The following is a 16,037-nucleotide window of genomic DNA, read 5'->3' as shown; positions in this document are numbered from 1 at the left end:
AAAAAAATGGTTTAAGTTTTATGCTTTATCTACCCCATTAAGTCTTGCAACCACTAAAATGGATAGCTCTGTGGAATTTTCATTTTGTAAAAGTAGCTCACCTGAGGATAAATGTTGGAGACTCCTGTAAGAAATAAACGTGGTAGTACCTGTAAAATAGTAATGGTATATGTAATAATATGGTATATAACACTTTGCACTTACATATATATGTATATACCCCGTTGTTTATGATGTGTTTTATTACAATATAGCTTTCGGTTCTCAATAAATAAATGAATAAATAAATAAATAAACAAACAGTGTTGGGGAGTAACAGATTACATGTACCAGAGTTACATAATCAGAGTACAAATTATGAGTAACTGTATTCAGTTACAGTTACTGTTTAAGTGAGTGGTTATTAGATTACAGTTACTTGGTTGAAATAAATGGATTACACAGAGGTATTTTCCTGTTTTCAAAACCAGGTCTAAACCAGGTCTAAAACCAGATCTAAACCAGGACTAAAACCAGGTCTAAACTATGTCTCAAACAGGATTTAACAGGACTAAATCATGCTGTGTGGACATGTCTCCTCTTCTTCTATCAATAATATTTATAATTTGGTTAAGTAAAGTCTGGGCTTTTTTTAATTGTCTTTTGGACAAAACATCTTATGTGAAGATTTCCTCGTCTTTGCTTCTCTACAGCAAACCAAGTAATCCAAAGTATTCAGATTACGTTACTCACTTTAAGTAATTTAATGGATTACGTTACAAACTACATTTGGGGGTATGTAATCTGTAATCTGTAGGGGAATACATTTTAAAAGTCACCTTCCCAACACTGTAAATAATAAATAAATAAATGAAGTAAAGTGAAGTAAGGTAAAATAACATAACGTACAATAAAATAAAAATAACATAACATAAAATACAGTTAAAAATAAGAAAATACAATTAAATACAATACAATACAATAAAAAATTAAAATAATAAATAAATACAAAATTAAAAATAAAACAAATCTTTCTGTTTTCCATAGCCCTTTGTCCCTCGTCAGTCGCCGTAGCGGACGCTCCTCGCTGCAAACATGGCGCTGACAGTTCTCTCCAAACTTTTATCAGGAGCCGTTTACTGATGTCACAGGCACTTTCCGCCCTGACAGCGGCTCACACGGAGTTAGGACTATTTATATCCAAATTCTCCATTGAACCGAGATGGAAAGGAGTCGAAAAGCGTTGTCAAAAATGTAACTTTAGCGTTGTTTCGCGTTGCCCGGGGTTAGCCTGCGGGAGCTAATGCAAACACGGTCAACAAGTGAGCCGCTTAAACCTCTCCAAACTAACTGGGGTTGTGCTGATCGCGCTGGAATTACCTCACATACCCTTCCCGGGAGTTCAGCTTTCATTTGTGCCTTTCTTCGACACTGTTTAGACTTGTAAACAATCTAAAATGTGTCGTTTTCTGCGCTACTGTGTTAGCCACTGTCTGCACGCCGCCATGACCCGGCTGGACGAGGTGAACGGGGAGGTTAGTGTCTGGTCCTCGGTCCGATGGTTGGGTTATTTATCCGGGATCAACCTGCTCATAGCCCTTTTCCTGGGTCTGTACGTGCGCTGGGAGAAGACAGAGGGCTCCACGATACTTGTGATCTTGATTTTGGCGCTGCTCGTTTTGGGAATAGCGAGTATATTGCACTATTTTTTCAACATGGAGAGAGTGAGCTTGAGTTTGCTGCATTTATGGTTTGGATTTTTGCTCGGGCTGCTCTGTTTTATCAATAACCCTGTCACTGTGAGGACTGATGACAAAGAGTTAGCTGCAAACTACATGATGCTGGTCAGTATGGCGCTACGGACTCTATGGGCGCTGTTGGAGAGGCTGTTCGGCCGCACCAGGTATGTTTACTTTACTTATATTACCTGATTAGGGTGACCAAACGGCCATGTTTACCCGGAACTGTCCCAGCTTTGAGACCTGTGATATCTGTTCCAGTAGATTTATACAAAACCAGTGATTTGTCCCAGTTTACACAAGAAATGTCTCAAGTTTTCTTATTTTTGACCAATTTGATTCTCACCAACAGTAAAGAGAGGAATGCATTGTCATTTGTAGCTAAAATATAGAAACCATGCTTGAAAATGACCATTAGACAATAAACACTCCCTCAGATTATGACTGACCCACAACTGAGTGCAGAATGGACACTGTTACGTGCCCTTTTCACAGTTTTATTTATTCCAACTAGTGTTGTAGTTAAGAGCTCACTAATCAAGACCAAGACCAGTTTGAGATCAGTGTCCTGAGACTGAGACAACACCAAGACCTCTGAGGGTCAAGATCCAGACAAAATTGAAACTTTTAAAGCTTAAGACTGAGAAAATGACCAATACCATGTCCCATTGAGACCAAATCGAGACCACCTTTGTCATTTTCTACGTCTATTTGTATTTTACTGTTATTTTGGCACAGCAATGTCTAAAAAAAAAAAAAAAATCTCTGTTTTATCTGATTGATGGTTATTTAGGCCTAAAATAAGCCAAGCAATCTGTACTGCACTGAAACACTCTGTCTTTTTTGGACCCTGACCCACAGTTTGAGAATCCCTTCTTTAAGAGAATTTCCACTGGCACTTTACATAAAAAACGGTAAAAAAAACTGAAGAAAGTGGGTAGGATTTTTAATCCTGTTTTCTTCAAGTTTCTAACTGAAGTTACATTCTCTTACTGGTTTTGCAGTGGGATTTACCTCTGCACATTTACCAAATGCACATCGTGACAAATACAGATGCATTTGTGCACTTTTGTTAGGCAAACTTCAACCACATGTTGCAGTAAGAAGTTTATTGCCAACAGCAGCAGTTCTGATGAAATATGATCGCACTCATTGAGTGTCAGACCTAGAGTCAAGACAAGACTGAGTTCAAACTCTATTGAGTCCGAGACGAGACTCAAGACCAAAAAATTAAATAAATAAAAACTAGTACTATGATACTAATACCAATCATCCCAAACCGTGTGTGTCCCAGTTTTTAATTCTGAAAATCTGGTCACCCTATACATGTTAAGGCTTTTTTATTAAAGGTACACTGTGTGACTTTTGGTGCTGTGATGCTTGTTTCCATGAAGATGCAATGCCTAATGCCTAATGTTTCAAAGTATGGCATTAATCTTATAATTCTGATGAATCTCCATAGAGACAAACAATTGGCAACAATATCAGTCTAAGCTGAAGGTCAGATCTGTGGACCGTAAGAATAACAAGCAGGCAGTGGACCACGTTGAAGTGTGTTAAATAGAAAGGTTATATTTGATGATTTGGTGAAACAGTTTTCAGGAATCAGGAGACCTAGAGAAAGACCAAATAACCTTTGCCATAATGTACTTACTGGACATAAAGTTGTTCAGACTGGAGGATTTCAGTGCATTTTGTTTTAACTTTAATATGATACATTCTTGTTTTCTGGTACTTCATATGTTAACATGGCACACATAGTAAGAGTAAAATGATTATTTATTAATAGTTTTAGTCAGATCTGTCATTCAAGTTAAGTGTTGGTAAGAAATAGAGGTGCAGTGGATGTACGCTTTAACATTGATGATAATGATAATTATCCCCCGAACTGTTGTAAATGTGTAATATACATAAAAACACAAGCTGCAATGAATAGTATGAGTATGAAAGTAATTAGTAGTTTTATATCTATAGTGAGTGGATATTTATTTGACCCTATGCAGTTCAATTGCAACTGAACTTTTTTTTTTTTTTTAAAGCAACATTTCCCACTAGTCCTAAGAAACAATACACATGTAAAAGTGACCCTCAAAAATGATTGAATATTGTATTGAATGTAATTATTGTGACAGGACTATAAGCATGAAAAAAACAGTAGAATGAAATAACAATGTCGTCTGTTCTTTCTTGCAGGTACCGTCCGGCCTTCTTGACCTCTGCAGAGCGTCAGGAGCTGGCTGGCTTCGCTGTGGCCAGTACTGCTCTGCTCATCCAAAAGTCTCTCTCTGTCATGGTGCTGCTGATCTCCCTGGGGACCGTCATGGTTGCTCTGAGAATGAAAGCCCTCCTCTCCCTCCCAAACCTCGTGTCCTTCGCCCTCATCACCGGAGTGGCCTTTTTTAAGTCGTTACATTTGGACATAAACCCTTTTGCTTTGGCCTGTTTCTTCTCTCAGCTGCTCTGTGATCCTCTGCTGGACCTGTACTTCAGTGGACTCTCCGTCACCGAGCGCTGGCAGCCGTTTCTGATCTGGAGAGGCCTGTGGAGGAGGCTGTCGCTGCTGCCTCTCTTGCTGGTAATATTTAGATTTGAATACTGAGAGATGAAAGGTGCACTGTGTAACTGTAACTGTAACTGTGTGTCTTTCTGTTTTATAAGACATCCATGCAGGTTTGAGTTAATTTTTCCATCTCCAGCAGACAACCCTATTTGAACCCTTCTTATGCTTGTGTCTACTATACAGTTATACCATATTTTCCGGGCTATTAGGCGCTCTGGATTATAAGACGCACTATCATTAAATGGTCTATTTTCAAAGTTTTTTCACAAATAAACCACACTGGACTTTAAAGGAAACCCAACAGTGTGATGGGTGAGTGGTTTTGTTTGTTTGTGGCGTTCACGGTGACTCTGGGCTTTGTTCAGTTGTGGCGTGTAGGGAGGGTGCTGTCTGGGACCAACGGATTGTCTGCGTGATCACAGTGACTCTTTTGTTCAGTTGTGTCTAGAAGTGGCACATTGCACTCGCTTTTTCGGTTCGTTCCTCCGTTCCATTCCTCGTCCATGTGGAGTGATGAGTGTGTCTGTGGGTGTGTTTCGCTGTGCGGTCGCTGTTTGCTCCGTGTGTGTTTGTGTGCGCTGCGGGTGGTGTGGCTTTGTAGTTTACTGAAGTCGTGCTGGGACACCCGAGTGGATTCGTGTATAGGGTGCTCTGGAGCCCAGTCGTTTTTTGATGTGGTTGGAGGTTTAAGAGCGTGCCCTATAGCCTGGAAAATACGGTAATCTGTGACCCCCAAGAATCATTGTTATAATTTAGACATTTAAAATTGCAACATTAAAACGACTCAACAAAAGGAACAAGTTCGTTGACTTGCGTATTTTAAAACTGCGGTGCCCAATGGGACCTGACGTCGCCACAAAGGTCATCACAACAAAGAAATGTCCATTATAAGGTCTGCTTCAGTGTAGTTGTATGATTCTGTCCAATGCTCAAACAACAAGCCTACATCAATCAACTGTAAATAACAACTTGACAAACCTGATGTGATGTGCAGTGGTTTCATTGTGCGTGTGGTTTCATGTTCAAGTTTTGATGGTGCTCTGAAGACTTAGCACAGAGAGCAAAGGGAGGGAAGACTGAGATTGCCAAAAATTAAAATAAAACTTATTAAACATTTTAAAATGATGTTTTTGACAAGTATATTTAGACCACCATGTTACCTTTTATTGTTTTTTTTGATTCTTTTGAAAATGCTATATTTTTATTAACACTGTTTAAAGTGTAATATCCTGTAGGGATGTAACAATGGCCGAAATATCGTGAAATCTTATCATCAAAGTTCTCACAATAATATCGTGGACTATCAAAATATATTGAATTACAAGTGTCTCTTTGCTTAAATTAAGAGTTATGGTTTCAGCAATACCTAAAAAAAAGACAGAGAGAACTACATAGACCATGATCCTTTGCTCCATTTCAGTGCAGACTACAAGAAGAAATAACAGTTTTAAACACTTTTAAGTCTCAGTTCTTTGGATTGAGTCTTGTCAAGGCATTTTAAGTGGAAAAAGTAGCATATTAACACTTTTGTTGGCCTCCACAAAATATCATAAAATATCGTACCGTGACGAAGTCGTGTAGTGAGACTTGGATATCGTTACACCCATAATAGCCCATCTTTAAGTCTTGTATGCCTTTCTCTGTGCAGGTGGAAGGGGTGTTCCTGGCTCTCTCATCTCGGAAGCTCCTGCACTTGGACACGTGGTACCTCCTGGTCCCCGGCTTCATCGCGGCCTCTCTGTTCTGGAGCATCTGTCACCTGGTTTTCGTGGTCACCGTTTGGGGCTTTCACACCAAACTCAGCGACTGTCAGAGGGTCAGCTGGTCCCAAGGGCCTGGCCTCAGTGGACTAGACAAGATCATGGCCTCCAAAGGAATGAGACACTACTGCCTCATCTCAGAGCGCCTCCTGCTGTTCACACTGGGCTCTACGATCGCTGTGGGGGCTCTGTGCTGGCAGGTCAGACTAGTAACTTAAAGATATAATCATCAACACTTTTCACATCAAGTATCACCTTCTGAAAATATACTTTTAATTCAATGACAACCGTGGGTCGTAATTGTTTATTTAAAATGCAATGTTCATCTAACACAACTAAAACAACTTAAAATGAACAGGTCCAATTACAAAACTGTGTTCAAGACTGCTGCTCTGTTTTCCATTAGCTCTGTTTTCATCAGAGCAAATGTCACATCACTAGGAACAATTCATTCATAAGAACAGTATACTTTTTCATTTGTGTTAAAATGTCTATGCTGCTGAATCCTACATGTATCACTGTTACGGTTAGAGAGCAGTGGGCATGTACGGGGTATGAGGGAAAACACGATTTTTTAGCAGTGGTGTCTATAATGCATACTTTTAAAATAATAAATCAGCACTTGTGAGTCCAAAGCTGTGAAGCGCATAGTTCCATTCGGTTTCTCCTTGTTCCCTCAGAGCTCGAGCAGTCTGTTCCTCAGTGTGTTCCTCCTGGTTCTGCCGTTGGAGTCTCTGTTTCATGGACTCTTTTCTGAACTGGGCCGCAGCCTCGGAGGGACCTGTGTGGGCTACGCCGTGGTCATCCCCACCAACTACTGCAGGTAACACAGGACACACCACTCTTCTGTGATGTGTTGAACATGAATCAAACTCAGGCTCATTTTGAACTCAAGATTAAAGTAAATCAAGAAAAATATGCTTGTAAAGGACAGAAGCAGAACATAAGTCATCCTTACACCTTAAGTAAACTAAGTGATGAAAGAATGTCTCTGGCCTAACCAAAGCTGGCAGTAAGCATGAAACAATATTGACATTTTGAGTGATCTCATGGTCAATATAATTGCTCTTTAAAATATAATAATAATAATAATAATAATAATAATAATAATAATAATAATGTTAAAAGGGTTGCATATCGTATCTCTGGTTAGCAGCACACACATGTATTTTGTCAGAAAGCTGCAATTTATCAGCTTTCAACTAAAATGCCCAAAAAAAAAGATAAGTAACAGTTGAGAATAGGGGTGTGCAAAAATACTGAAATTTCTATATATCATATAATTGAATGTGATGATACAGTATTAATATCGTGGGCTGCTGTATCGATATATCGCCAAGAGTATTTTTTGGTAAATTTGACAAAATTATTTTGTTGCAGTGCTACAGTTTTGTTGCTTGTTCAGAGGAAGGAAAATTGTTTATGCAACACATTTGACATTTTCATTGTTTTGATGATTAAAATCAGATTTTTATTTATTTTTTTATATTAACTTTGCACAGGAAACAGTTTAACAAAGACTTTTGGTATCACAGCCATGATTTAGCCTTTCTTTTTTATTGAACCATATCGAATCGATTTGAAATATATGGTATCATATCAAAAGTGCACTGTATCGAGGTGTGTATCATATCATGGCCGATGTCGAGATATGTATCGTATCAGCAACTTCTTAATGATACCCAGCCCTAGTTGAGAATACTATAAATGGCATGTGCTCTGTTTCTTAGCAAAAAAGTTGATTTATTATTTAAAACCACTTCCCTCTCTTCATCTCTCCTCCCTCTCTTCATCTCCCCTGCCTCTCCTCAGTCCTGATGGCCAGCCCACTCTGCTGCCTCCAGACGCGGTGCAGGAATTGAACCTTCGCTCCACGGCGATGCTGAGCAGTGTCCAGAGATTCTTTGCTCATCACCTCATCGAGTCGTTTGGCTGTGACTATTCCACCAGCGGAGTGACTCTGGAGGCCCTGCAGGCCAAAGTCCGCTCCTTTTTAGACCTGAGGACGTCAGACGGACCCAGGCACGATACCTACATCATCTACTACAGCGGACACACACACCGCTCCGGAGAGTGGGCTTTGTCTGGTAAAGAAACTACTCCTTAAAATGGACTCACTATCACACAATCCATGGGTTACCAAAACAGTAATTAGGAGTGCTGCCATAGTAATTAACAATGTAAAACACAATATTAGATCTTTTGTATGGGGAAAAAATCCTCAAAATGCTGCATGTAACGGGAAACTGAAATCCATGAATAGTTTGTGTTCACATTCTTGACTGTGATGGTGAGGGCCTAAGTCACTTTATGGGAGAGTGACTGTTTTAGAAAGAAATACCCAAACTTATGATCTACACGAGTCTTATCATTATTCAGTAGGATCTGACTCCACTTTATGAAGAAAGAAGAACTTCACTTTTGTTTGTTGCATTTCATGAAAGTGTTTGTTTCATGAGCGTTTCATAATTTTTTTTTACTTGGTTAATTGTTAATCTGACAGACCAGAGCCAAATGTGGCTGCACACTGAAGAAACTGTTGGTGGAAAGTTATGAAGTTATTTACACAGACATGTTTAACTGACTTGTGACTGTAAGCAGCACATTTAAGCAAAATTGGAAAATGAGAAAAGTTGTTATCAAATTTCACACTGTAAATAAAAAATGGAATGATTAAACTTTCAAATAATTTCTTGTGATATGTTTGTTACAGGTGGAGACACTCTGCGCCTGGAGCAGCTGGTGGACTGGTGGAGGGAGAAGAATGGAGGTTTCTGCTCTCGTCTGATCCTGGTCTTGGATTGTGAAGACTCGAGGCCCTGGGTCAGAGAGGTGCAGAGAGTGGACGGGGTGTATGTGGCTGTACAGGGCGCCACTCTGGCCAAAACACCAGGGCTCTCAACACAAAACACACAGGTGGGTGGGACAAGCAAAATGTGGATGTCAAGTCAAATCGGAAAATAAATCTAAAATAATGAGCAAATCTTCTAAAAGAAATACATAGCTGACATGCTTTGAATGTGGCTTTCTTTGGTTATATTAAACCAAACCAGTTTTATACTTTTTACATCAGATGTCCTTCCTCTGTAGTGTGAGTAAGATGTAAGCACCACCACAGTAATTAGTAAGTTAGTATAAAAATCGTCTTGTGTGTGCTAAAATATTACATTATCATTTTATATGAGCATACTAAATCCTTATCATAATTTTGGGCTATATCGATATTTTTGACAAAATGATTTTATGACAGTGCTACAACTTAGCAAATTGTCCATACAATACATTTGACATATTCAATATTTTCATCATCAAAATGGGCTTATTTAATATTACATTTGTGCAGATAGTGATACAAAGACATTTTATTCTTAAAAAAAAAAATCATGTGCAGTTAGGGATGTAACAATAACTGAAATATCGTGATATTGTACTGTCAAAAGTCTTGCAATAATACCATGGGCTGTCACAATATATCGAATTACAAAATCCTTTGTGAGAAGAATCCCTCAGTCGTCCAGGTAGAATTCATGGCGAGGAGAAAATTCAGTTTGTCGACTGGACAAAAGTTGGTTGAAGACGTTTCGCAGCTCATCCAAGCTCATCCATCTCATTCTTCAGTTCTGGTCAGACACCATCTTTCTCCTATTTACAACTCCATCCTCAAAGCTAATTCAAAACAAACAAGAGAACAAAGGGTGTAGCCAGGTCAGGTCCAGAGGTGAGGGAGCACCTGTTATGGCCCTGATTTGTTCTGCTAATTAGACCCCACACCCTGTACAGGTCAATAGGCCTAACTAACAAACAGAAACTGTAAACAAGTAGGTGTGTTAGTTTCAGTTAGTTAGCTCCTCCCTGCAGATATAAGGAAGTGTTCACCAGCGTCTGACCAGAATGTGTTGAAGAATTGTGATATTATCGTATCATGACCCATGTATTGTATTGAATCGTGAGTGACTCTGTGAAGCCCAGGCCTAATATAAACACTTTGACACCTTTTATAATTTACTTTTCAGCATTATAATGAACATTTAGGAGTAAATACTCATTTCTCCATCTCTGTTTGAACAGGACGTCCCGCAGCTTGGCGACTTCACCTCTCAATGGGTCGAATACAACTGCAACCCCCACAGTGATATCCGGTGGTCAGAGCGGGGAAGGGCCGTCAGCGCCATCTACGGTCTGTCCAAACAGTGGGGCGACTATACTTTACATTTGCCCACCGATACTGACGTCACCAACCACTGGGGGGTGTACTTTCCCCGCGTCACGTACCCCGTGGTGCAGTTGGCGCTGTGGTGTAGCCGACTGGACGTTTTGTGGCTGTGTGGAGTTTGTCTAAGATGTTTAAAAAGGTTCAAACTTACATGGTTTCCTCCTGCCATCCTCGATACAGGTCAAGGTTTCAAACTAGTGCGGACGTAGGACGAGAGAAGAGAAATAATCCTCCACAGTCCCTTCCCAGAATGTTGGCACTTTTGGTAAATTTGAGGGGTTGCAGGTTACTTGATGTGTGGTTTTGGAGATTGATTGACTCCAGTATGTTCCTCGCCCTCACAAACCTTTGTTCTAATTTGTCTCAGGTGCCAACATGAGTGGAGGTTATTCAAAGATTTTGGACCCAGTAAATATGGGCAGCTACTGTAATGTAACACATTTATTAAAGGATGGGTTCACACTAGAGTAAAAAGTGTGTGGTTTGTAATACTTTTTGTAGCCAAGTCTGAGCAGGAAAATCCCTGTTTAAGGGACTGTGATGAACACTAGTATGAAGACAGCTGCAAAAGATTAGATAAGTTCAAAATGTCTTTTTTTTTAGCATATTTTATTTATTTAGAAGTAATCTTTAATGTCTGTGAATCAAACTTAGGCTTAGATGCCGTTTTTTCCGCACTATAGGGTGCTCTGGATTATAAGGCACACTGTCATTGAATGGTCTATTTTCAAACTTTTTTCATATATAAACAGCACCGGACTATAAGGCGCATTAAACGAAACACAACAGTTAGATAAGTCAGTCAAACTTTATTTAACGCGTTCACAATAACTCTCAACTTTGTTCAATTGTAACGTCTAAAAAAAATATTGTCTGAGACGCTAAATTGTTCGTGTATTCACAATAAGTCATAATAGTTCAAACAGTTGGGCGATTACAGCGTCCAGCACGTCCACATCCCTCTGTCATTATCCGAGTCAGTGTGGTTACTGTTCCCTGGAGTTCAGTTCAGTGATGATTCTGGTCTTGGTGAAAGCTCGGACCACAGTTGATACTGATCCTTAGTCCAGGCGTCCACGATCCGTTGGCAGATCGTGGTGTAAGTCGCTTGGTGCTGTCTCTCTGTCTTGGTGAATGTGTGTTCTCCTTCTCTCATCCACTGCTCCCACGCAGTTCACACTTTCACTTTATAACAGCCTTGAGTTTAAAGTGGGCGTTGTAAGTGTGTCTCTTGACAGGTGCATTTTGATATTGTGTATTACTCCTGACTACGGGAGCCGTAATGCTGCAAGTGGAGCGGCTTTGTAGTTTACTAAAGTCATACTAAGACACCCCAATAAATTCATATATAAGGCGCTCTGTTGTTTTTGGATGAAATTAAAGGCTTTTAAGTGTGCCCTATAGTGCAGAAAACACGGAAGTCTAGTGTATTATGTTTTTTTTTTTTTTTTTACTAAACAAAATGATATGAATCCACTTTTGTCCAGTGTGAACCCAAACTTGGTTGAGTTACTGATTTTGCTTTTTTACAGATTTGTATTTTAATTTAATTTTATTGATAAACCATAACATATTTGCATGAGGGCAATAGAAAGCACATTGAGAACATTTGCACATGTAACTGTATTTTGTGTAAATCTGTGCCTTAAATATCCAAAGACCAATGTGAATCCAGTAAGTTCACAAAACTAAATGACAATCATAAACTAATATTGTAATACTCCTGCTTTACACTATGCATTTTGATACATTTACCAAATCTTTTCTAGTAAAGTCTCTTCATTTTGACATATTTTTCACCACTCCAGCTGCTTAAGACTCCAAAGAATACATGTGACTTTTTTATGCTTTGCACAAGATGAGATGTGATAACTTAAACTGGTCTATGCAAGTCTTGCCTGTTTTTTTTATATATATATACTTAAGCAAAATAAAGCGGCTATGCAATAAAGCAGTGCTCACAACCGTTTCTGCTTCTTCTTTCTCCAAAAAACTGGGTAAAGTGTCTTGCCTGAGGACACAAAAACAGTATGCAGTGGGCTTAAATGGCTTCAAACTGTCACTAATAATGAGGAAGTTGGCATCGCTTATGTTTTTGTAGAAGCACCACTGACACCCAAATCTTACTTTTTGCATAATTTTATTGAAAACCTTTATAAAATTGTATAATACAGCAGCAGGTTTTGTTTTGGTTGTTCTACATGTTTTTACATTTACACAACATGGCTTTTTTTCATAGACTTACCAAAGACCAACAAACATGGACTGCCCTCTAGTGCTGCATCTATGAACCACAACAAGCCCATTCACAAAAAACTAAAACTCTATTGTCTCAACTTTTACAACAGCAAATCAAATTTTTGCAAACAAGATTATCAGAATGAAATAAACGTTAATTTCTATATAGATTCTCATGATGCCAGCTCTTATTTTTTTTAATAAAGATCAAAATATACAAATGAATTAGCAAAAATACAGCTAAATAATACAAAAATACTGAAACTTCACATGGCAGTAGTCTAGGTTACAATATATTGCAAGAACATTGTATTTATTAGTTTGTGTTTACATACAAATCCATGGCATAATGAGCTCAAATGTATCAGTCATTTAAATATTAAGTAGACTGCTAAACATCTATTGAAATCGTTCTGAATTTCCAAATAATTTAACTGTTAATATGATCATTTGAAACAAAATTGAATTCATTTGCATCACTCCATGGACACACGACTTAGCTTGAAATGTCCAAATGGATTTAAAGGTCCACTCTGTAACTTTTCTGATAGTTCCCAATCCGTGTCTCATTCCTTTATTCGTTTTTCAATATAAAACCATAAATAAGAAAATGGAAAAAAACAGCTATTTTCTTCATTATTTGTCTCTAAATACAAAATGAAAAAAGCAGATAACGATTTGTTTTTTTCATTTTTCGATTTTGTGTTTAAATAACGGAAAAAACGGATAACAGCAGTTTCCCGTTTCCGTGACTACGATGCCGGACTGAACCAGGATTAACCAGGACTAAAACAGGTCTAAAAAAGCTTTAAACTGGGTCTCAGTCTTAGTCTCAGCCCTGGTCTGCTGATCAGGTAACCGGGACCAGGACTGAGACCTGGTTTAGTCCTGGTTCTATTCTGGTTTAGTCAAAAGAAACAAAACGCAAATGCAAAGAGCAGCCAGACAAAAGTGAAAAAATGTGTGAAAACACACTCAGATGGCCGATGTCCAAAAGCTTATTTATTTTCAAAATAACGTTTCGGCAAAAAAAGGACATCGGCCATCTGAGTGTGCTATGTATTTTTTCACTTTTGTTAGAGCTGGTTTAGTCCTGTTTTAGTCCCATTTTAGTCCCGTTTTAGTCCCGTTTTAGTTCCGTTTTAGTCCCGTTTTAGTCCCGTTTTAGTCCCGTTTTAGTCCCGTTTTAGTCCTGGTTCAGTCCATATGCGGCATCACAGTTTAAGTCACATAAATGGGAAATCTGTTTTTTCCATTATTTATTTAAACACAAAATCAAAAAAATGAAAAAAAAAAAAAAAACAACAACTACTAATCGTTATCCATTTTTTCATTTTGTTTTTGGACACAAATAATGAAAAAAATGTAGTTTTTTCATTTTCTTATTTTTGGTTTTCTATTGAAAAAAGAATGAAGGAATGATACATGGATTGTTCCCACATAGATGTTATTGCTTTTCCTGTAATGGTTTGTTACATTATGGCATTAAACGTATGCAGCAGCAGCAGCAGCAGCTCACAGTAACAGCGTTTTAAGGAAACATCTCAAATTGAATGAAAGCGCAATAGCCTCATTTAATGCCATATTAGGAAACGTCGCAGCCAATGCAATGACATCACCATGGAAGAAAAGCTTTGACAGACCAGTTCCATGGTGCACTTTTAACAAATGTTTGGCATTTTTAGTTGTTCGGGTCTAGACCTCTCCGGAATTATGGCTTTTAAGCAAAAATAGGCAAAGCTTTTGGCTCAGCTGCAAATAAAAGAAAACAACTGATTAATAACATCTTAGTAATAGCTCTCTGCATTTTATGATTGTCTAATTGTTGCACATTTCTTCAGAAAACTGTATATCCTATTTCTTGGGTACTAAATCAGTCTTAAATATGAAGGAAAAACTTTAACCAATAACCACCCAAACTAGATACCCCATTTATTTTACATAGATCTATACTCACGATTTGAAAACCTACAATATGTTACAACCTTTCGCATTTTTGTTTAAATTTGTTTAGTTTTTTTTGTTTTTTTACACAAGTCCAACGTGCTGTGGGTTCTCAAACAGCAAGTAGGAAAACCACTGCGTTGAAAGAAATATTCTAAAATGAAATGAGATCTGGCAAGTCATTACAGGCCTAGTTTTGGTCCTGGTCTAGCTCAGGTCGTAACTGAAAATAACCTAAATCAGATCAGTCAATCGTAACTTATCAAAATGATCTCAGCCCCTCATCTTCTCATCTGTACTTCAGTTTAGATATACATTAACAAGTATATTTTTAGTATGTTGTTTTTTTTTTTTATATATATATATAGTGTCGTTGCAAAGACCCATTTTTCAAGTTTAGGGACCATATTCAGTGCATTCATGAAACACAAACCGTTCAAATTACACAACCATCCACCAGAACTACTATATAACTGTTCAATTCCATTTAATTTCCGCATTAAGATCCAAATTCCCTTCTAGCCTTTAAATCTTTTGGTAAATTTCTGATTTAAATTTCACAGTTCTGGTTGTGCAAAAATAAAACATTGTCTATGGAGCCTAGAGAAAGTAAAAATGTGGAAATGTGCATATGTTCTTGTTCAGTTTTAGCTTAACCAAATAATTACCTTTAACCCACAAAGCATATTTAAAAGACTATGAGGTAATTTGCTGTGGCGCTACTGAGAACTGCGCAGATCAGCCAAAATATTACGACTCTCTCTCCAAAAGGCAAACCCATTATTATGTTACTTTTCTGGTTCTTGCTTTGCCTGTGTTCAGCATCACCAGACCAAAAATCAATATCTTCTGAACACTAATTTCCATATATTGTCATAATGTTTTGGCTGATCTTCTACTCATCTCTTTGCAGTCTCAGTTGTCGTCCACTGTGCATTTAGTGTCCATACATCCATCGTTACTGTCATACACGTCACTATGAGTTTAGCCATAGTCCCTTTGGTCCTGGTTCAGTCCCGGTTCAGCCCCAGATCTGGTCTCGGGCCCGGTCTGAGGACTGGTTTTCAGGACTTTCTTTGCCTGACCCCAGTGTCCGAGCTGCCGTTGAGTTTGCTGCGTCCCGTGGGGGTGGAGCCGTTGCCGAGTGGCGGTGGCGCTTCCTGTTTACGTTTACGCGTCTCTTTGTATCGAAGGGTGATGTCGCTGCGGAGACAAGAGAGGAGGACTGTAAAACTTTGTACAAAAGAGATGAATGACATCATTTCCTAAATCACTCTTGGTGATATCAAATGGTTTTTCTCAGATATTTGTATCAGTTTAGCCGATATTTGGCATCAATTTTTTCTCCAATTCCTAAACTATCCCAGTCTTACAGATGAAGCTGGGTTACCAGTACCTCGACCAGCAAACTGAGGACCTTTTACTTACTCTCCGAACAGACCATGCCTCAGTGTCACTAATTTAATATTTATTGTTTAGATCAGGGGTCACCAAACTTTTTTCTCTGGGGGCCACATTCGCTCCTGAAGTGATGGGGGCCAGGGTTGGCCATCTAACAGAACTGTGTGATCCTGACGATGCAGATTATATTCTTTAAAACTCCC

General features: G+C 38.6%; 2 protein-coding genes across 2 annotated transcripts in view; one reads left to right on the top strand and one right to left on the bottom strand.

Annotated features, from left to right (window-relative positions):
* The first annotated feature begins 1,056 nt into the window (after positions 1-1,056).
* tmem168b (transmembrane protein 168b) lies at positions 1,057-12,217 on the top strand. Its single transcript, XM_020929334.2, has 7 exons — positions 1,057-1,882; positions 3,912-4,293; positions 5,927-6,238; positions 6,719-6,861; positions 7,851-8,125; positions 8,752-8,954; positions 10,107-12,217. The coding sequence occupies exons 1-7, from the start codon at positions 1,437-1,439 to the stop codon at positions 10,458-10,460; spliced, it is 2,115 nt and encodes a 704-aa protein (XP_020784993.1). The 5' UTR covers positions 1,057-1,436; the 3' UTR covers positions 10,461-12,217.
* Positions 12,218-14,792: 2,575 nt separating this feature from the next.
* ptdss2 (phosphatidylserine synthase 2) overlaps positions 14,793-16,037 on the bottom strand; it is a 33,040-nt gene continuing 31,795 nt past the window's right edge. Inside the window, exon 13 of the mRNA XM_020929306.2 lies at positions 14,793-15,636. Coding sequence (XP_020784965.1) covers positions 15,498-15,636 — 139 coding nt within the window. The 3' untranslated portion in view covers positions 14,793-15,497. The remainder of the gene's footprint in view (positions 15,637-16,037) is intronic.

Source organism: Boleophthalmus pectinirostris, unplaced genomic scaffold (assembly GCF_026225935.1).
Source record: "Boleophthalmus pectinirostris isolate CB_2022bp ecotype Guang Dong unplaced genomic scaffold, ASM2622593v1 HiC_scaffold_2, whole genome shotgun sequence".
Classification (NCBI taxonomy): Eukaryota; Metazoa; Chordata; class Actinopteri; order Gobiiformes; family Gobiidae; genus Boleophthalmus; species Boleophthalmus pectinirostris.
The sequence above is the reverse complement of the archived record's forward strand: the minus strand, read 5'-3'. Positions and strand labels throughout refer to the sequence as shown.

What these genes read in the sequence shown, in the direction of transcription:
- tmem168b (XM_020929334.2), top strand. Translation starts at nt 1,437, where the DNA reads ATGTGTCGTTTTCTGCGCTACTGTGTTAGCCACTGTCTGCACGCCGCC. An exon ending in AGGCTGTTCGGCCGCACCAG is followed by an intron (nt 1,883 to 3,911) that starts GTATGTTTACTT and finishes TCTTTCTTGCAG; the next exon opens with GTACCGTCCGGCCTTCTTGA. An exon ending in CGGAGAGTGGGCTTTGTCTG is followed by an intron (nt 8,126 to 8,751) that starts GTAAAGAAACTA and finishes TGTTTGTTACAG; the next exon opens with GTGGAGACACTCTGCGCCTG.